The 13,637-nt window shown below is 40.8% G+C and overlaps 1 protein-coding gene across 2 annotated transcripts in view; it reads right to left on the bottom strand.

The window, feature by feature from the left end:
• The window catches only part of Fzd3 (frizzled class receptor 3), a 55,549-nt gene extending 41,912 nt beyond the window's left edge, over positions 1-13,637 (bottom strand). Inside the window, exons 1-2 of one of the 2 annotated variants that reach the window (XM_042699836.1) lie at positions 13,553-13,637; positions 4,211-4,742 (exon numbers count right to left, since the gene is read on the bottom strand). In XM_042699836.1, the coding sequence (XP_042555770.1) occupies positions 4,211-4,399 (189 nt within the window). In that variant the 5' untranslated portion in view covers positions 4,400-4,742; positions 13,553-13,637. Of the gene's footprint in view, positions 1-4,210; positions 4,743-7,093; positions 7,138-13,552 lie in introns of those variants that run through there. The other variant, XM_042699837.1, reaches the window with a different exon arrangement.

Here is a 13,637-nt window from a genome sequence, read left to right as displayed (position 1 = left end):
ATGAACTGAGGAATAATAAGGCAAGGAGAAAAAGAACCAATTTCTGAATGTCTATCATGCTTTGCATTCAAATACCATGGACAAAGATTGGCACTAATATTTAAAAATTTTTCACATATCTTATTTGATCCTCATACCAATTCTTTTCTAATGACAACACAAGGAGACTAACTTTGTCACTATCACATAATTGAAAATTTCATACTTTTTTTTTTGGTTAGTCATGAGGCTTGAGCTCTGGGCCTGAGCACTGTCCCTCAGTTCTTCAACTCAAGGCTAGCACTTTACTACTTGAGCCACAGCACCACTTCCAGTTTTCTGGAGATAAAGAGTCTCACAGGCTTTCCTGCCCGGGGTTGGCTTTGAACCGTGATCCTCAGATCTCAGCCTCCTGAGTAGCTAGGATTACATTTGTAAGCCACTAATGCCCAGAGAAAATTTCATACTCTGAACAACAGTATAATGAATCCTTGTGTATCAATAATCATGAAAGATGCCGGGCATGGTAGCCTACATCTGTCATCCTAGCTACAGTGGGAAGCCTAAAATAGGAGGATGGCAGTCCAGGCATGTTCCTGGGCAGGAAATGAGACCCTATCTCAAAAATAGCCAATGAAAAAAAGTGCTGGAGGCATGGTTCAGTGGTAGAGCAAGCAAGTGCCAAGCCTGAGTTCAAACACCAGTATGACCAAAAAAAAAAGTTATCCCTCATATCAAAACGAAACATATATGCCATCTTTGTATTTAGCTTAATCATGTGGGGAAGAAATAGTTAAGTGACTTTAAAACAATAATTTTGCTAAGTGTGGTGACACATGCCTTTAATCCCAGCTTCATGGAGGTTTATATAAAATGTGAGAACACCCAACTTGTGATTTGAAATAACCCAGTTTCTGGACTTTTCTGTCATCCTGTCCCTAGCTTGTTTTTGTTTGGCTCATTTTTTTAAGACAAGATCTTATTATGTAGCTCAAGCTGGCTCAAGCTCTCCTGCCTCCCCTCCCAAGTGCTGGAATTACCTATATACACCACCAGGCAGCACCCTGCTTTATTGTTCATATACCATCCTGGTTCAAGCACTTGTTTTGAATCACAGGGAATCTCAGGCAAGCTTAAAGCCTGGGCCTGCTAGTACTACACAAAGCTAACACTCATGCAGCTCATCCAGGTTTACAGTGAACACTCAGGAGTGTGCTAGGGTTATCTGCTCCAATTACTCTTTGAGGAGCTGGTAGATTCATTTACAAAGTTCTTAAATGAGTAGAGGGAGAGAAGCAAAGCTTTATTAATAACTATCGGCATGTTGTTGTCTGAATTTTCTCATCCTTTAGTATGATAAAAAAATTTACATTCAAAAACTCTGTCCATCAGTAAGTACCATCAATGTCCAGATCATGCAACAAGCATATATCTCCAACTTTACTTCAAGTCACTGGGGCCTTCATCTAGAAATTATTTCCTCTTTAGAAGCTCTCCCAAGAATCACTAAAATTCACACAATGGCAAGCTCATTGCCAAAACAATATCTAGAGTAAGAAGGCAGAGAAAGCCTGCCATGCCCTCATTACAAATAACCCATGAACCTAAAACTAAGGATACAAGTTCATTTGAGGCAAATACATCATTTTTCTAGATAATGTAGAATAGAGTTAACATTTACAGATATCTTTGTACCATGCATTGTGCTAGCTACCTTTCCAGATATTTTTATTCATATTACTTTTTGACAAATTAAGAAAAACAAGTTCAAAAATGTTAAGTAACTTGTCCAAAATCTTAAATCTGCTCCTTGGCTAAGTCAAAAGTCGCAAACATACATAATTTAAAGAAAATTGTCGTCAGGCACCGGTAGCTCATGTCTGTGATCCTAGCTACTCAGGAGACAGATCTGACAATTGCGGTTCAAAGGCAGCCTGGGCAGGAAAGTCTGTGAGACTCTTATTTCCAAGTAACCACAGAAAAAGCCAGAAGTGGTGCTGTGGTTTACATGGTAGAGTGCTAGCCTTGAGTAACAGAAGCCTAAGCCCTGAGTTCAACCTATGACAAAAGGGAAGAAAGGAAGGAAGGAAGGAAGAAAGAAACAAAGAAAGAAAGAAAGAAATTGTCCACACAGAAATGGAGAGACAAGGGAAATGTAGCAGTGGTATTTATTTACCAGCCATTACTTTGAAAATGAACTATACTACTTGTAGGTAGGAATGGAGAGAGGGAGCTTGGGAGAGTGAGGGGAGGGGTGATACTGTCCAAAAAGAAATGTACTAGTTACCTACTTGTGTAACTGTAACCCCTCTGTACATCACCTTTATAATAACAAAAGAATTTTTTAAATAAAAGCATTGTCCTTTATTATTCCAGAAAAGATGAGTTTTATAATCCTTTTCTTCAATAACATTTTATCAGATCAAAGTAGAAAAGAAATTATGAAATCATGAAGCACATAAATAAAAATTGGAGCCAGGCACTAGTGGCTTGCCCCTGTAATCTTAGCTACCCAGTAGGCTGAAATCCAAATGATCATGATTTTTTTTTTTTGGGGGGGGGGGGGGAGGGTCGGTTGTGGGGCCTGAACACTGGGCCTAGACGCTGTCCCTCAGCTCTTCAGCTCAAGGCAAGAACTCTACCACTGAGCCACCTTCCCAGCCCCAGATGATCATGATTTAAAGCCATCCTGGGCAGAAAAGTCTGCTCATCTCCAAATTCCTTTGTGAGCAAACAAGCTAAGGAAGTGTGGCCCCGAGTTCAAACCTCTGTAGAAAAGTTGAACTCAAGACATCTTTATGATTTGTTTCTTACTATGATCATAATCTTTCCACAAATTTTCCCAGATAGAACATTAACCTACCTCCAAATAATAAAGTTGTGGGTGGGCAAGTGGCTCAGGTCTGTAATTCGAGCTACTCTGGGGGATGAGATCTAAGGATCTCAGTTCAAAACTAGCCTGGGCAAAAGAGTCCACGAGATTCTTATCTCCAATTATCTTATCTCTTATCTGAATTATTCTTATCTCCACAAAAAGCCAGAAGGGGAGCTGTGGTTCTAGTGGTACAACATTAGTCTTGAGCAAAAAAGTTCAGGGACAGCGTCCAGCCTTGAGTTCAAACCCCATGACTGACACAAAATATAAATAAAAATTCAAGTTTTACTATAAAATAAAAAATTTCCAAAACATGTAGGCTTCCATTTGCTAAAAGCACTGTACAAATGAATCAAACACCATAGGATAAAACATTATCTTTATAAATGGTAAAAATGAAACAAAAAAAAACCCTATCATAGATTAAATATATGCCAAGTATTTTATGAGTATATTTTTGGTTTGAATTACAAAAGCCTGTATGGTCATTATTAGATTTATTTTATAAACAAAGAAACCATGATGGGAAAGTTGAAACTTGGGCAATTTAACATTGCTAGAAAGTGTTCTCAATTCTAAAATCATTACACAAGTATACATGTATTTAAACCTACTATTGACTACATCCATTAATGTGCATCATTTCTGAAGTAGAATCATTAAGGAGTCCCTGAAGAATTATTAGAAAAATTCAAATAAGGCAACAATTTTCATAAAACTCTGAGAGGCCAAGAACAAGTAATATAATTATTTTATTGTTTGAGTCATCACTTTTCTTTTCCTTTTTTTATTGTTATTAGAAAAGTGATATATATAGATATAGATATATGCTACATATAATATTACATACACACAGAGGGTTACAGTTACAAAAGGGAATTACTCGTAACTGGATGTGAACACTATAACTAGGAAATTATCTTGAGTACTTAAGATAATTGAAATACTATAAGCCTAAGGGTTGACTAACGGACTCATTTTCTTAAAAAAAAATCACATTATATTCAACATTTAATGACTGAGCTGCACTTCTTAGTCTGTTCTTTTTCCAAAGGTTCAGCCAAACAACAGAGCTGTAATCACATCACAACTTGCACAATTTTAAACTTCTGAATGGCTATTATCTCTTGGTCTCCAGTGTTTCAAATTCCTCTGTAAAAACACAATGTCTAAAACAATAGATCAAGGGTAGCAGTTACCAAACATGAATTTTTCGCTCTATTACAGTATGAACCAAATACATGAATTTTCAAATGTATAAGATTCCATTTAAAATAGCGTATTTTCCTGTTGTTTATGGAACGCATCAAATTATAAGCAATTATAAGCTATGTCAAAAGGCAAATCAGGTCTTACCTCCATTGCTAAAGCTGCTGTCTGTTGGTCGTAATGATTTAGAAGATTAGGCATGAAGGTAGTATTATAAGGCAAATCTTGACACATCCTCAAGGTAATAGGTTCACACGAAAACAAACTGTGCCCACCTATATGCCCCACAAACATGGTCAAGAGCCAAAGATAGAAGATGATCCAACTCATAGCCATTCTTCCTGGATCAGAATGAGATTTGGATGACCAGGCCTACTCAATACATATTTTAGAATAATATACACCTTCAGGTCTCAGTATGAAAGCACTTCTTCGGTATCTTACTGTTAAGTTCTTCAAACATTTAAACGCTCTTTGCTCTGTCAGAGGTTTGTTAGCTTGGTCTCACAAAAGGCATTTGTTTTTGGTTTCACAATATGGGAAAATGACATCATCTTGTCTCTTCTTTTCATTTTATTATATAGGGCACATTTGGCCAACATATCAAGTTGATCAACCACATTCCCAAATCACAGATTCCATCTTAGGAGAAGAGCTATTTCTTCCTTGATTGAAATATCTGAAAAGCATTATTAAGAAAATGAGAGAAATTAGTCATTTCCTCTTATAGACTTGACATTAAAATCTTTGATGAGACATCAAACTGACCTAGTATAAAAAATACATGCATACTTCACAGAGATAGTTTTCATATATATAATATGTACATATATGATATGTAATAGATATGCCAATTGGTCCTTAAATAACATTCAAAAGACATTCAATTTTCTTTCCTTAGCTATATGTGTGTGCATATATACACACACATATATATTCGATACCTCATGTTTTTTTTTTAACTTCTGATCTTGCAACTATTAAACAAAGGGAACATTATTCCCCATATAGCATCTATATGACAACACCAAGAATTTTTTTTAAAAAATCACTTAGCTTAATCTCTCAAGTGCTTATGTGTTTCATATTTATGGTTCAAAGAAGTCTACTATATAAAACTTAAAAAAAAAATACCTCATTTGAGTGTTTAAAATGATGTGAAATGCCCCCTTATCCTTCTGCTTGCCTGATCTATCATATCTGATTTTTTTATTTGCTAAAGACACAGTTGATTCATTTTGAAAAATTCTTACACTTTTGTCCTAAACTATATTTAAATATTTGTTGTACCAAGTGCCAGTGGATCACACCCATAAGTCTAGTCACTCGGAAGGATGAGATCTAAGGATCTCAGTTAGAAGCCAGTTCAGCTAGACAAATCTGAAAGACTCATCTCCAATTAACTACCAAAATGCCAGTTGTGGTATGGCTTAAGTGGTAGAGTGCCAACCTTGAGTAAAAAAACCTAAGGAAAGCTGGGCGCCCGTGGCTTACACCTATAATCCTAGCTCCTCAGGAGGCTGAGCTCTAAGGATCTTGGTTCAAAGCCAGCCTGGGCAGGAAACTCCGTGAAACTCTTATCTCCAATAAACCACCAGAAAACTGGAAGTGGCACTGTAGCTCAAGTGGTAGAGCGCTAGCCTTGAGCTGAAGAGCTGAGGGACAGTGCTCAGGCCCATAGTTCAAGGCCCACAACTGACAAAAAAAAAAAAAAAAAAAACAACTAAGGAAGAACATGAAGTCTTGAGTTCAAGTCCAATAAATATAAAAATATTTTTGTAAACTAAATTATTGGATTTTAAATTTCCTATGTGTGCCTTAGTCTTTTAATACTACGCTAATTGATTTAACAGGAAACAACTGCAAAGGTCTGAAAAGTAAACCAAAAGATAGCTTTAAGCCTCTTTCTAGGTTTGTGAATATAAATAAATCACTAAAAAAAAAAAGATAATATATATCACTTAACTTCTTTGAACCCACAATTTTTCTTCATGAAAAATGATTCCATCACCATCTCTCATAGGATGACATATACATGCATTATGAGATAATACATGCAAAAGTACTTTATAAATGGTAAAGGAGGGGCTGGGAAGGTGGCTCAGTGGTACAGCGCTTGCCTTGCATGCCTGAGGCCCTGGGTTCGATTCCTCAGCACCACATAAAAAAAAAAAGCCGGAAGTGGTGCTGTGGCTCAAGGGGTAGAGCGCTAGCCTTGAGCTGAAGAGCTGAGGGACAGCGCCCAGGCCCAGAGTTCAGGCCCCACGACCGGACCCCCCCCCCCAAAAAAAAATGGTAAAAGAGTATTAAACAGATCTTTGTTACTGAATTACAGTTGATAGCACTGTCTCTATCAATCAATACTAAACTGACAGAGGGTCTAAAACTATTATCCCAGTATTGCAACTTCTCAGATAGCACAAAAATAAATTAATACAGTAGAAGTAGCCCTTGAATTACAAATATTTAACCAACAAATGGTCATGAAGCACAATCTGACTGCAGAAAATAGAAATCATTCCTAAAAGCATACAACAGGAATAGGAATGGTTGTTACTATTTCCACTGAGAACCTGACTTGTCCCTATTTTCCAAGAAGCAAAAAGTGTGATTCTCAATTTGGGCTGGAAGCTGATGGGTAGAATGGAAGGCAGGTCTGATATTCTAAGCATATTCTGCATATTCTAAGCTATCTTACTCTGATCTGGTTTACTAACAAACATTACTTTTGCTTCTACTAAATTTTGTTTCTTATTTATACTCCTATTTCAGGATTTGTTGTAGATGACCTAGGTTGAGAAAAACATATTAGAAATTTAGGTTCAGAAATTCTCAGAGATCCAGGTTAGTAGAACAACTCAAATGTTAGCAGCCTTGGTGGCTCACACCTTGAGACCTGGAACTTAGTTGGCTGAAAAGCAAGGAAAATTTCTATCCAGAGCTTAACTACCAGTGACTGAGACCTCTGTTTCCCCAGCTTTCATTACTAAGCAGAAAAGTAGTTAAAGAGAACAGAAACAATGGCTATACCTTCCCAATTTCTAGTAGATGGCCTTGATTGGTGGAAAGGAAAAGAACTCTGTGGCATTCCCTGTTTCAAGAGTCTCAATCTCACTACACCAGATTTGTGCGACAGCTTGTCGGCTGTATTTTTTCCCCCTCCTTCAGGTAGTCTCAGAAATGTTGAGATCTGGCTATAAAAAGCTGACATTACATACGGTTAAAACATATTTAATTGTAATTACCTTGTAGCATGGTAACAATTATACATGTGACTAAATATTTGTCAAGTAACTGTTGAAAGCTTTGATTACAGTATTAAAACATCCAAGTCAGTTCAGTCTTTGTAGTCTACAGCTTATGACGCATGTTTACTCACTTGCAACTAAAAAACAATCGAAGGGAACATTATTCCCCATAAAGTATCTATACAACACCACCAAGAATTAAAAAAAAAAAACTCACTTAGCCTAATCTCTTGAGTGCTTATAGGTTTCATATTTATGCTCCAAAGAAGAATACTATATAAAACTTAATAAACAGGGGCTGGGAAGGTGGCTCAGTGGTAGACTGTTTGCCTTGCATGCGCAAGGCCCTGGGTTCCATTCCTCAGCACCACACAAGCAGAAAAAGCTGGAAGTGGTGCCATGGCTCAAGTGGTAGAGTGCTAGCCTAGAGCTCAAGAGCTGAGGGACAGCGCCCAGGCCCAGAGTTCAGGCCCTATGACAAAAACAAACAAACAAACAAAAAACCACAACTTAAGAAACAATACCTCATTGAGTGTTTTAAATGATCTGAAATGCCCCCTTATACTTCTGCTTGCTTCATCTATGATACCCAATTTCCTCTCACTTACTCCTTTTGGCTCCCTTGCAAGTGAAGCTTCCCACTTTCTTTTTTTTTTTTTGCCAGTCATGGGGCCTGAACTCTGGGCCTGGGTGCTGTCCCTCAGCTCTTCAGCTCAAGGGGAGCGCTCTACCACTGGAGCCACAGCACCACTTCCAGCTTTTTCTGATTATGTGGTGCTGAGGAATCAAACCCAGGGCCTCATGCATGTAAGGCAAGCACTCTACCACTGAGCCACCTTCCCAGCCCCAGCTTCCCACTTTCTTATAGCTGTTTCCTTATATATTACTGCAACATCCAAATTACCTGTATCAAAGTGCTTTTATAAAATCTACGTTGCACAAAGACAATAATGAAAATGGCAAAACTGTCGTTTGTAAAAGGGGGAAACAACAATAGAATGCAGTGAGAAAAAAATAAACGAAACAGGCAGATTAAATATCGCAGCTAAGGAATTTTCATTCCCCCCACAACACTGGTTCTTTAATTTAAAAGTACAACTGATTCAGGCCTAAGAAATAAGAATCCTGGAAGATAATATATATTCTATTCATCTTCCCAGGTTACAAGTGCTGCCTAAGTTGGGTTTTAAGAAGTGCTATCCTAAATCTGAATAATTAAAAGTATATAATAGTAATACGTATAACATGAACTTTAAAAATAAAGACATATAGTAGATGAAGGTATGGCTCAAATGGTTGAGTGCCAAACTCAAGCAAAAAAGCCAAGAGAGCATGAAACCTTGAGTTCAAGCCCCAGTATCAGTATTAAAAAAAAAAAAAATCAAGGGAAGGGGAAACAAAGGAGGACGCTACAATGCTTGATAAGAAATGTACTCATTATCTTGCCCATATAATTGTAACCCCTCTGTACAGTATTTTCGCAATTTAAAAAAAAAAAACCTGCCAGGAACCAGTGGCTCAAAAAAAAATCAAATAGAATAATAGAATAACCCAACAACAACAAAAAAGCATATATTGCAGGGCATCAGTGGCTCATGCCTGCAATCCTGCCTACTCAAGTGGTTGAGATCTGGGGAAGGAAAAGTCCAAGAGACTCTTATTTCCAATTAACCACTAAAAAGCCAGAAATAAAACTGTGGCTCAAGTGGTAGAGTAGTATCCTTGAGCACAAAAGCTCAAGGATAGCACCCAAGCCCTATGTTCAAGCCCCAGGACCAACACAACAAAACATGTAAACTGGGTATTGGTGGCTCCTTTGTTATTGGGAGGTTAAGAATGGGAGGATCTTGGCTTAAGGCCAATCTAGGCAGAAAAGTTTAAAAGATCCCACAATAGTGTGGATCCTAAGCTGCAAGGGAGGCAGAGAGACTGGAAGGATTGCCATACCAGGCCAGTACAGGCAGAAAAGTCATCAAGTCTCCATCTCCACTGGAGGGAAGCCAGCCCTGGGCCTACACATGTGAACTTATTTGGTTAACATCTCATTAGAAAAAAAGTGGGACTAATGCTGGAGATGTAGCTCAAGCTAAAATACTTCCTAGCTTGGGTGAAGCCTTAGGTTTGATACACAGAGCTGGAGAGAGGAATAGGGGAACTAGATATTTTAAGCTTCTGTGATATTTTTACAAATGTACAATGTCAAGAATCTGATATTCCCCTATTATTGTCAGTTTTCTTCTTCTGTTGAAAGAGTTCAAGGGCAGTGCTTAGGCACTGAGTTCAAGCCCCCCAACTGACAAAAGAAATGAGTAAAAGATCAGTGTTTGTCCTGAGGGACAACCATAAAACAATATAAAGGGACAGGAAGCACCTCTGGAAGATTTTTCCCACACTATAAAGTCAGACACAAAGAATTCAGGTGGAAAAAAGTGTGACTCCCAGAAGAACAAATAAATTTTCAAAATATTGCCTAGCTGGACACTGGTACCTGTACCGTAAATCCTAGCTACTCAAGAGGCTGAGTTATGAGGATTGTAGTTGGAAGATAGCTCAGGTAGAAAAAAAGTCCATGAGACTCTTATCTCCAATTAACCACCAAAATAGCTGGATGGGGTGCAGTGACTCTAAGTGGTAGAGTACTAGCCTTGAGCAAAAATGCTAAGAAGCAGTGTACAGTCCTTGAGTTCAAGCCCCATGATTGACACCAAAAAAACGCCTCCCGGCTGTTTTTTGCTTTTTGGCAGTCAGTCGTGGGGCTTGAACTCAGGGTCTGGGCATTGTCTCTGAGCTATTTCACTCAAGGCTAGCACTCTCTCATTTTGAGCTGAGCTACAACTCCACTTCTGGTTTTCTGGTGGTTAACTGGAGATATGAGTCTCATGAACTTTCTTGCCACAGGGCTGGCTTTGAACTGCGCTCCTCAGATCTCAAGCCTCCTGAGTAGCTTTCAGTCATGAGCTACCAGCATCCAGCTCCTGGATGCTATGTTTTTAGTGTTTATATTGGCTTCTTACTTAATATCTCTTTCTGATCTTTCCTACTTTGATTTTTAAAGTCCACCTTGTCATCTACACATTACAACAAATAATCAAAGCTTTCAGTGAGTTGAGTGATAATGGCTTAAGAAAATAAACACGGGAAAAATAAATACTTGTTGGTTCATGATTAAAATTAACAGTAGGCATCAAAATTCAGTCTGGGATTCAATATTAAGAGTCCAAAACTCTATGATCTTTTTAAATTAACCTAGAAATAAAACTGAAGGGAAAAGATGGATCTGGAATTTTAAAACAAAACAAATTCAAGCACAAATTCCAGCCAAGCTTCCTTTTCCAACTAAGATCTGTTCATCAGAAAATTCTCCAGATTTTCATCAGAAAATATCAAGACCTTGCCCTCTCCCTTAACAAAATTGAATGTCTCATATGTTGTAACTATAGAATTGTTTCAGTGAGACAAAACGTGGGGACTAGAATTTGTTCTTACTAACACACATTTGTATATTCATCAGAAACTTCATTTGCAATGCATTCCTTGGATTCAAACTATCAATAGTTCTCAGCATGATGAACTGGAAAGCCAAGAGGGAATTCATTTTTGGCACCATAGTTAAAACGCTTTCCTAGCTAGTCAGGAACTGTGATCTTCAAGTGTCTATTCCTAGCCTACAGAAACACTGCTACTGAAAACCTAATTTTCTTTATTCAGCATCCTGACACAGATCTTTCTTAGTACGTATTTTTAGTATGTATTTACTTTGGGTTTTTTTTTTCAGCGTTGGGGTTTGAACTCAGGGCCTTGCACTTGATAGGCAGACATGGTACTGAGCCATACCTCCCGTCTTGTTTTTTGCTCGTCGTTTTTAAGATAGGGTCTTACTTCCTGCCTTGATATGCTAAACTAGACTTGGTTCTCTTCCCACCCACAATTCTCTCTCTTTTGTGGGGTGATGGTATGGGGTTTGAACACAGGACATGGATCTCTCTAGGCTTACTTGCTTTCTTGGTGGTACTCTACCTCTTAAGATATTCCTCCAGCCCTGTTTTTGGTCAGTTATTTTGTAGATGGAAGCTAGCAAACCTTTATATCTGAGCTGGTGGCACATTTCAATCCTCAGTTTCAAGCTTCAATCCTTCAAGCTTCCTGAGTAGCAAAGATTAAAGGCACAAACCACCTCACCTGGCTCTCAAGTTCTAGAGTATGGAGGGATTAAAACCTGCAGCTAATACTATTCTTTTAAGAACTGTTTCCCATCACTCGTCTCCTAAAGAAAACAAAGTCAACAGTATCCTAACATAAACTAATAAGTTTCAAAGTTTGGAGTATAACTTAGGAGTTTTACTAACAAACTAATATAAAATGTTAAGTTGCAATGGTATTTTTCCCCAGAGGTCAAGTGGAAAAAATATATTGAGGGTTAAAAAAAAAAAACCTCCTCTCTCTCCTAATAAAGCTTTCACATTGTACCACACAAAGAAAGAATGTGCCCTTTGCTACTGAATTCCTTGCAACCCACTATACTTCAAATATCTCAGATATGTAACTCCCAAGAAAAATCACAGAACAAAATAAAGCTGAAAGACATACAGTCGTTGAAATGAAGAAACGATCTTATAGTCCTTTCTCCTTTAATGAGACACGGTTAGATTTGAGAGAGAGATGGAGATAGAGAAGATTAGTAGTGGGTAAGGGGAAAAGAAAAAGAGGAGGAAACACAATGGAAAGACAGACTTTAGCCAAAATTCACTTATTTTCTTAACAGTTTCAAAGCATCTGGGGATGAGAGAGCCCCATGCCGTGTTTGCTACAGATAGGGCAACAAGGTAAAGGGGAAAATTGCATCTCACATTTTATCTATAGTTCTAGCCTTCCAAGCCCACCCAAACATTTATGTCTTTCCTCTGCTCCCTAACTGAATCTTTTCGATAATGCAAGCACATGTTTTTGTTTGTTTTCCGAAGGAAAAAAAAATATTGATTTAATTCAAAGCAAGAATGGGAAGCCTTATCTGCTGGAGTAGCTGCTTAATAACAGAACTCAAGTTTTTTGTTGTTTTTTTTTTTTTTTATTTTCCTATTCCTTCTTTTTTTTTTTGCCTGTGATGCCACCAGCACACTGTTCAGGGCTCAAGAAGGCTGAGGGAGGAGGCAACATCGTCAATGTCGGTCAGGTCTTTGTTTGCTGGCTCCTTAGGTGTGGGCTTCGCAAAGTAACCCAGATCCTATTAATAACACATCCTGGGTGTAAGAGCGACTTTTCGAACCGCAGGCTTTCGCGGGAATACCTGTCTGTGGCACCGTCTCGGAGGCGGCTGGTCGGTGCTGAGCTGCAGCTACCGGATAGTTACACGAGATGCAACATTCCGGGTGTTATTTCACAACAAAAACCCCGGGCCTCCGGTGTGTTTCTTCAACTTTGTCTCCGCCCGTGGCTAAATTAATGGCATGTGCTTTTTGTTCCATACCCCCCCCCCATTTTAAATAAAGAAAACCCCTTTTTCCCTCCGTGGAGGATTGGGGCTCGGGAGAAGCGCGGGGACGCGGAGTGCAGCCCCAGCCGGGTTAAACGCGGCTCGGCTCCAGACCGGGGGGCCTCGGCCACCCCGAGGCCGGCACCCCGGGGGCGGCGCTGGACCCGGCCAAGGGCCCGGCGGGAAGGGACAACTTTGTTTTAGGCTCAGGGCCGCAAAGGTCGGCCCGGGGCTGGGGGGGGGGGGGGTAGGGAGGTGGGGAGGGGGACCCGGGGCGCGGGGCGGCGCGGGAGCGGGGCGCATTGTCCTCCACCCCCGGCCCCGCGCGCCCTCCCCGCCTCCACCCCCGGCTCGGCGCCCTCCCGCCCTCCCTCCCGACGCAGGTGGGCGCGAGGACCCGGCCCGCCGCGGCCACACTCGCACAGGTTGCCCGGCGCCGGGGGGCGGACGCGGCGACCGCCTCCCCCCGGGCATCTCCCCGGGGCAGCCCGCGGCCCCGGACTCGCCGCCGCCGACCCCCCCGGCCCCCCCAGAGCTCCGGGCCCCGCTCGCTCCCGAGGAGCCGCCCCGACCCCGCGCCACAGCCCGGCGCCCACGGCTTTTGTGTTGGCCGCGACGCGGAGAACGATCCCTGAGGAGGCGGCGGCTCGGCACCGGGCGAGGCGGATCCCCGCCGCCGCGGCGTCCCCGGCCCTCCAACGCTCGCCGCTCCTCTTCCCGCCCGCCCGACTCCGAGAAACCGCTCGCCCCGGGGTGGGGGGGGGCGCTCACCTCACAGCCGGGAGCCGGGCTCCCCGGGGCTGCAGCGCTGGCCGCTGGTCGCCGCCGCTGCCGGCCGCGCAGGTCCTCGGGTCCC

Source organism: Dipodomys spectabilis, unplaced genomic scaffold (assembly GCF_019054845.1).
Source record: "Dipodomys spectabilis isolate Male_0828 unplaced genomic scaffold, ASM1905484v1 ptg000263l, whole genome shotgun sequence".
NCBI lineage: Eukaryota > Metazoa > Chordata > Mammalia > Rodentia > Heteromyidae > Dipodomys > Dipodomys spectabilis.
The sequence above is the reverse complement of the archived record's forward strand: the minus strand, read 5'-3'. Positions and strand labels throughout refer to the sequence as shown.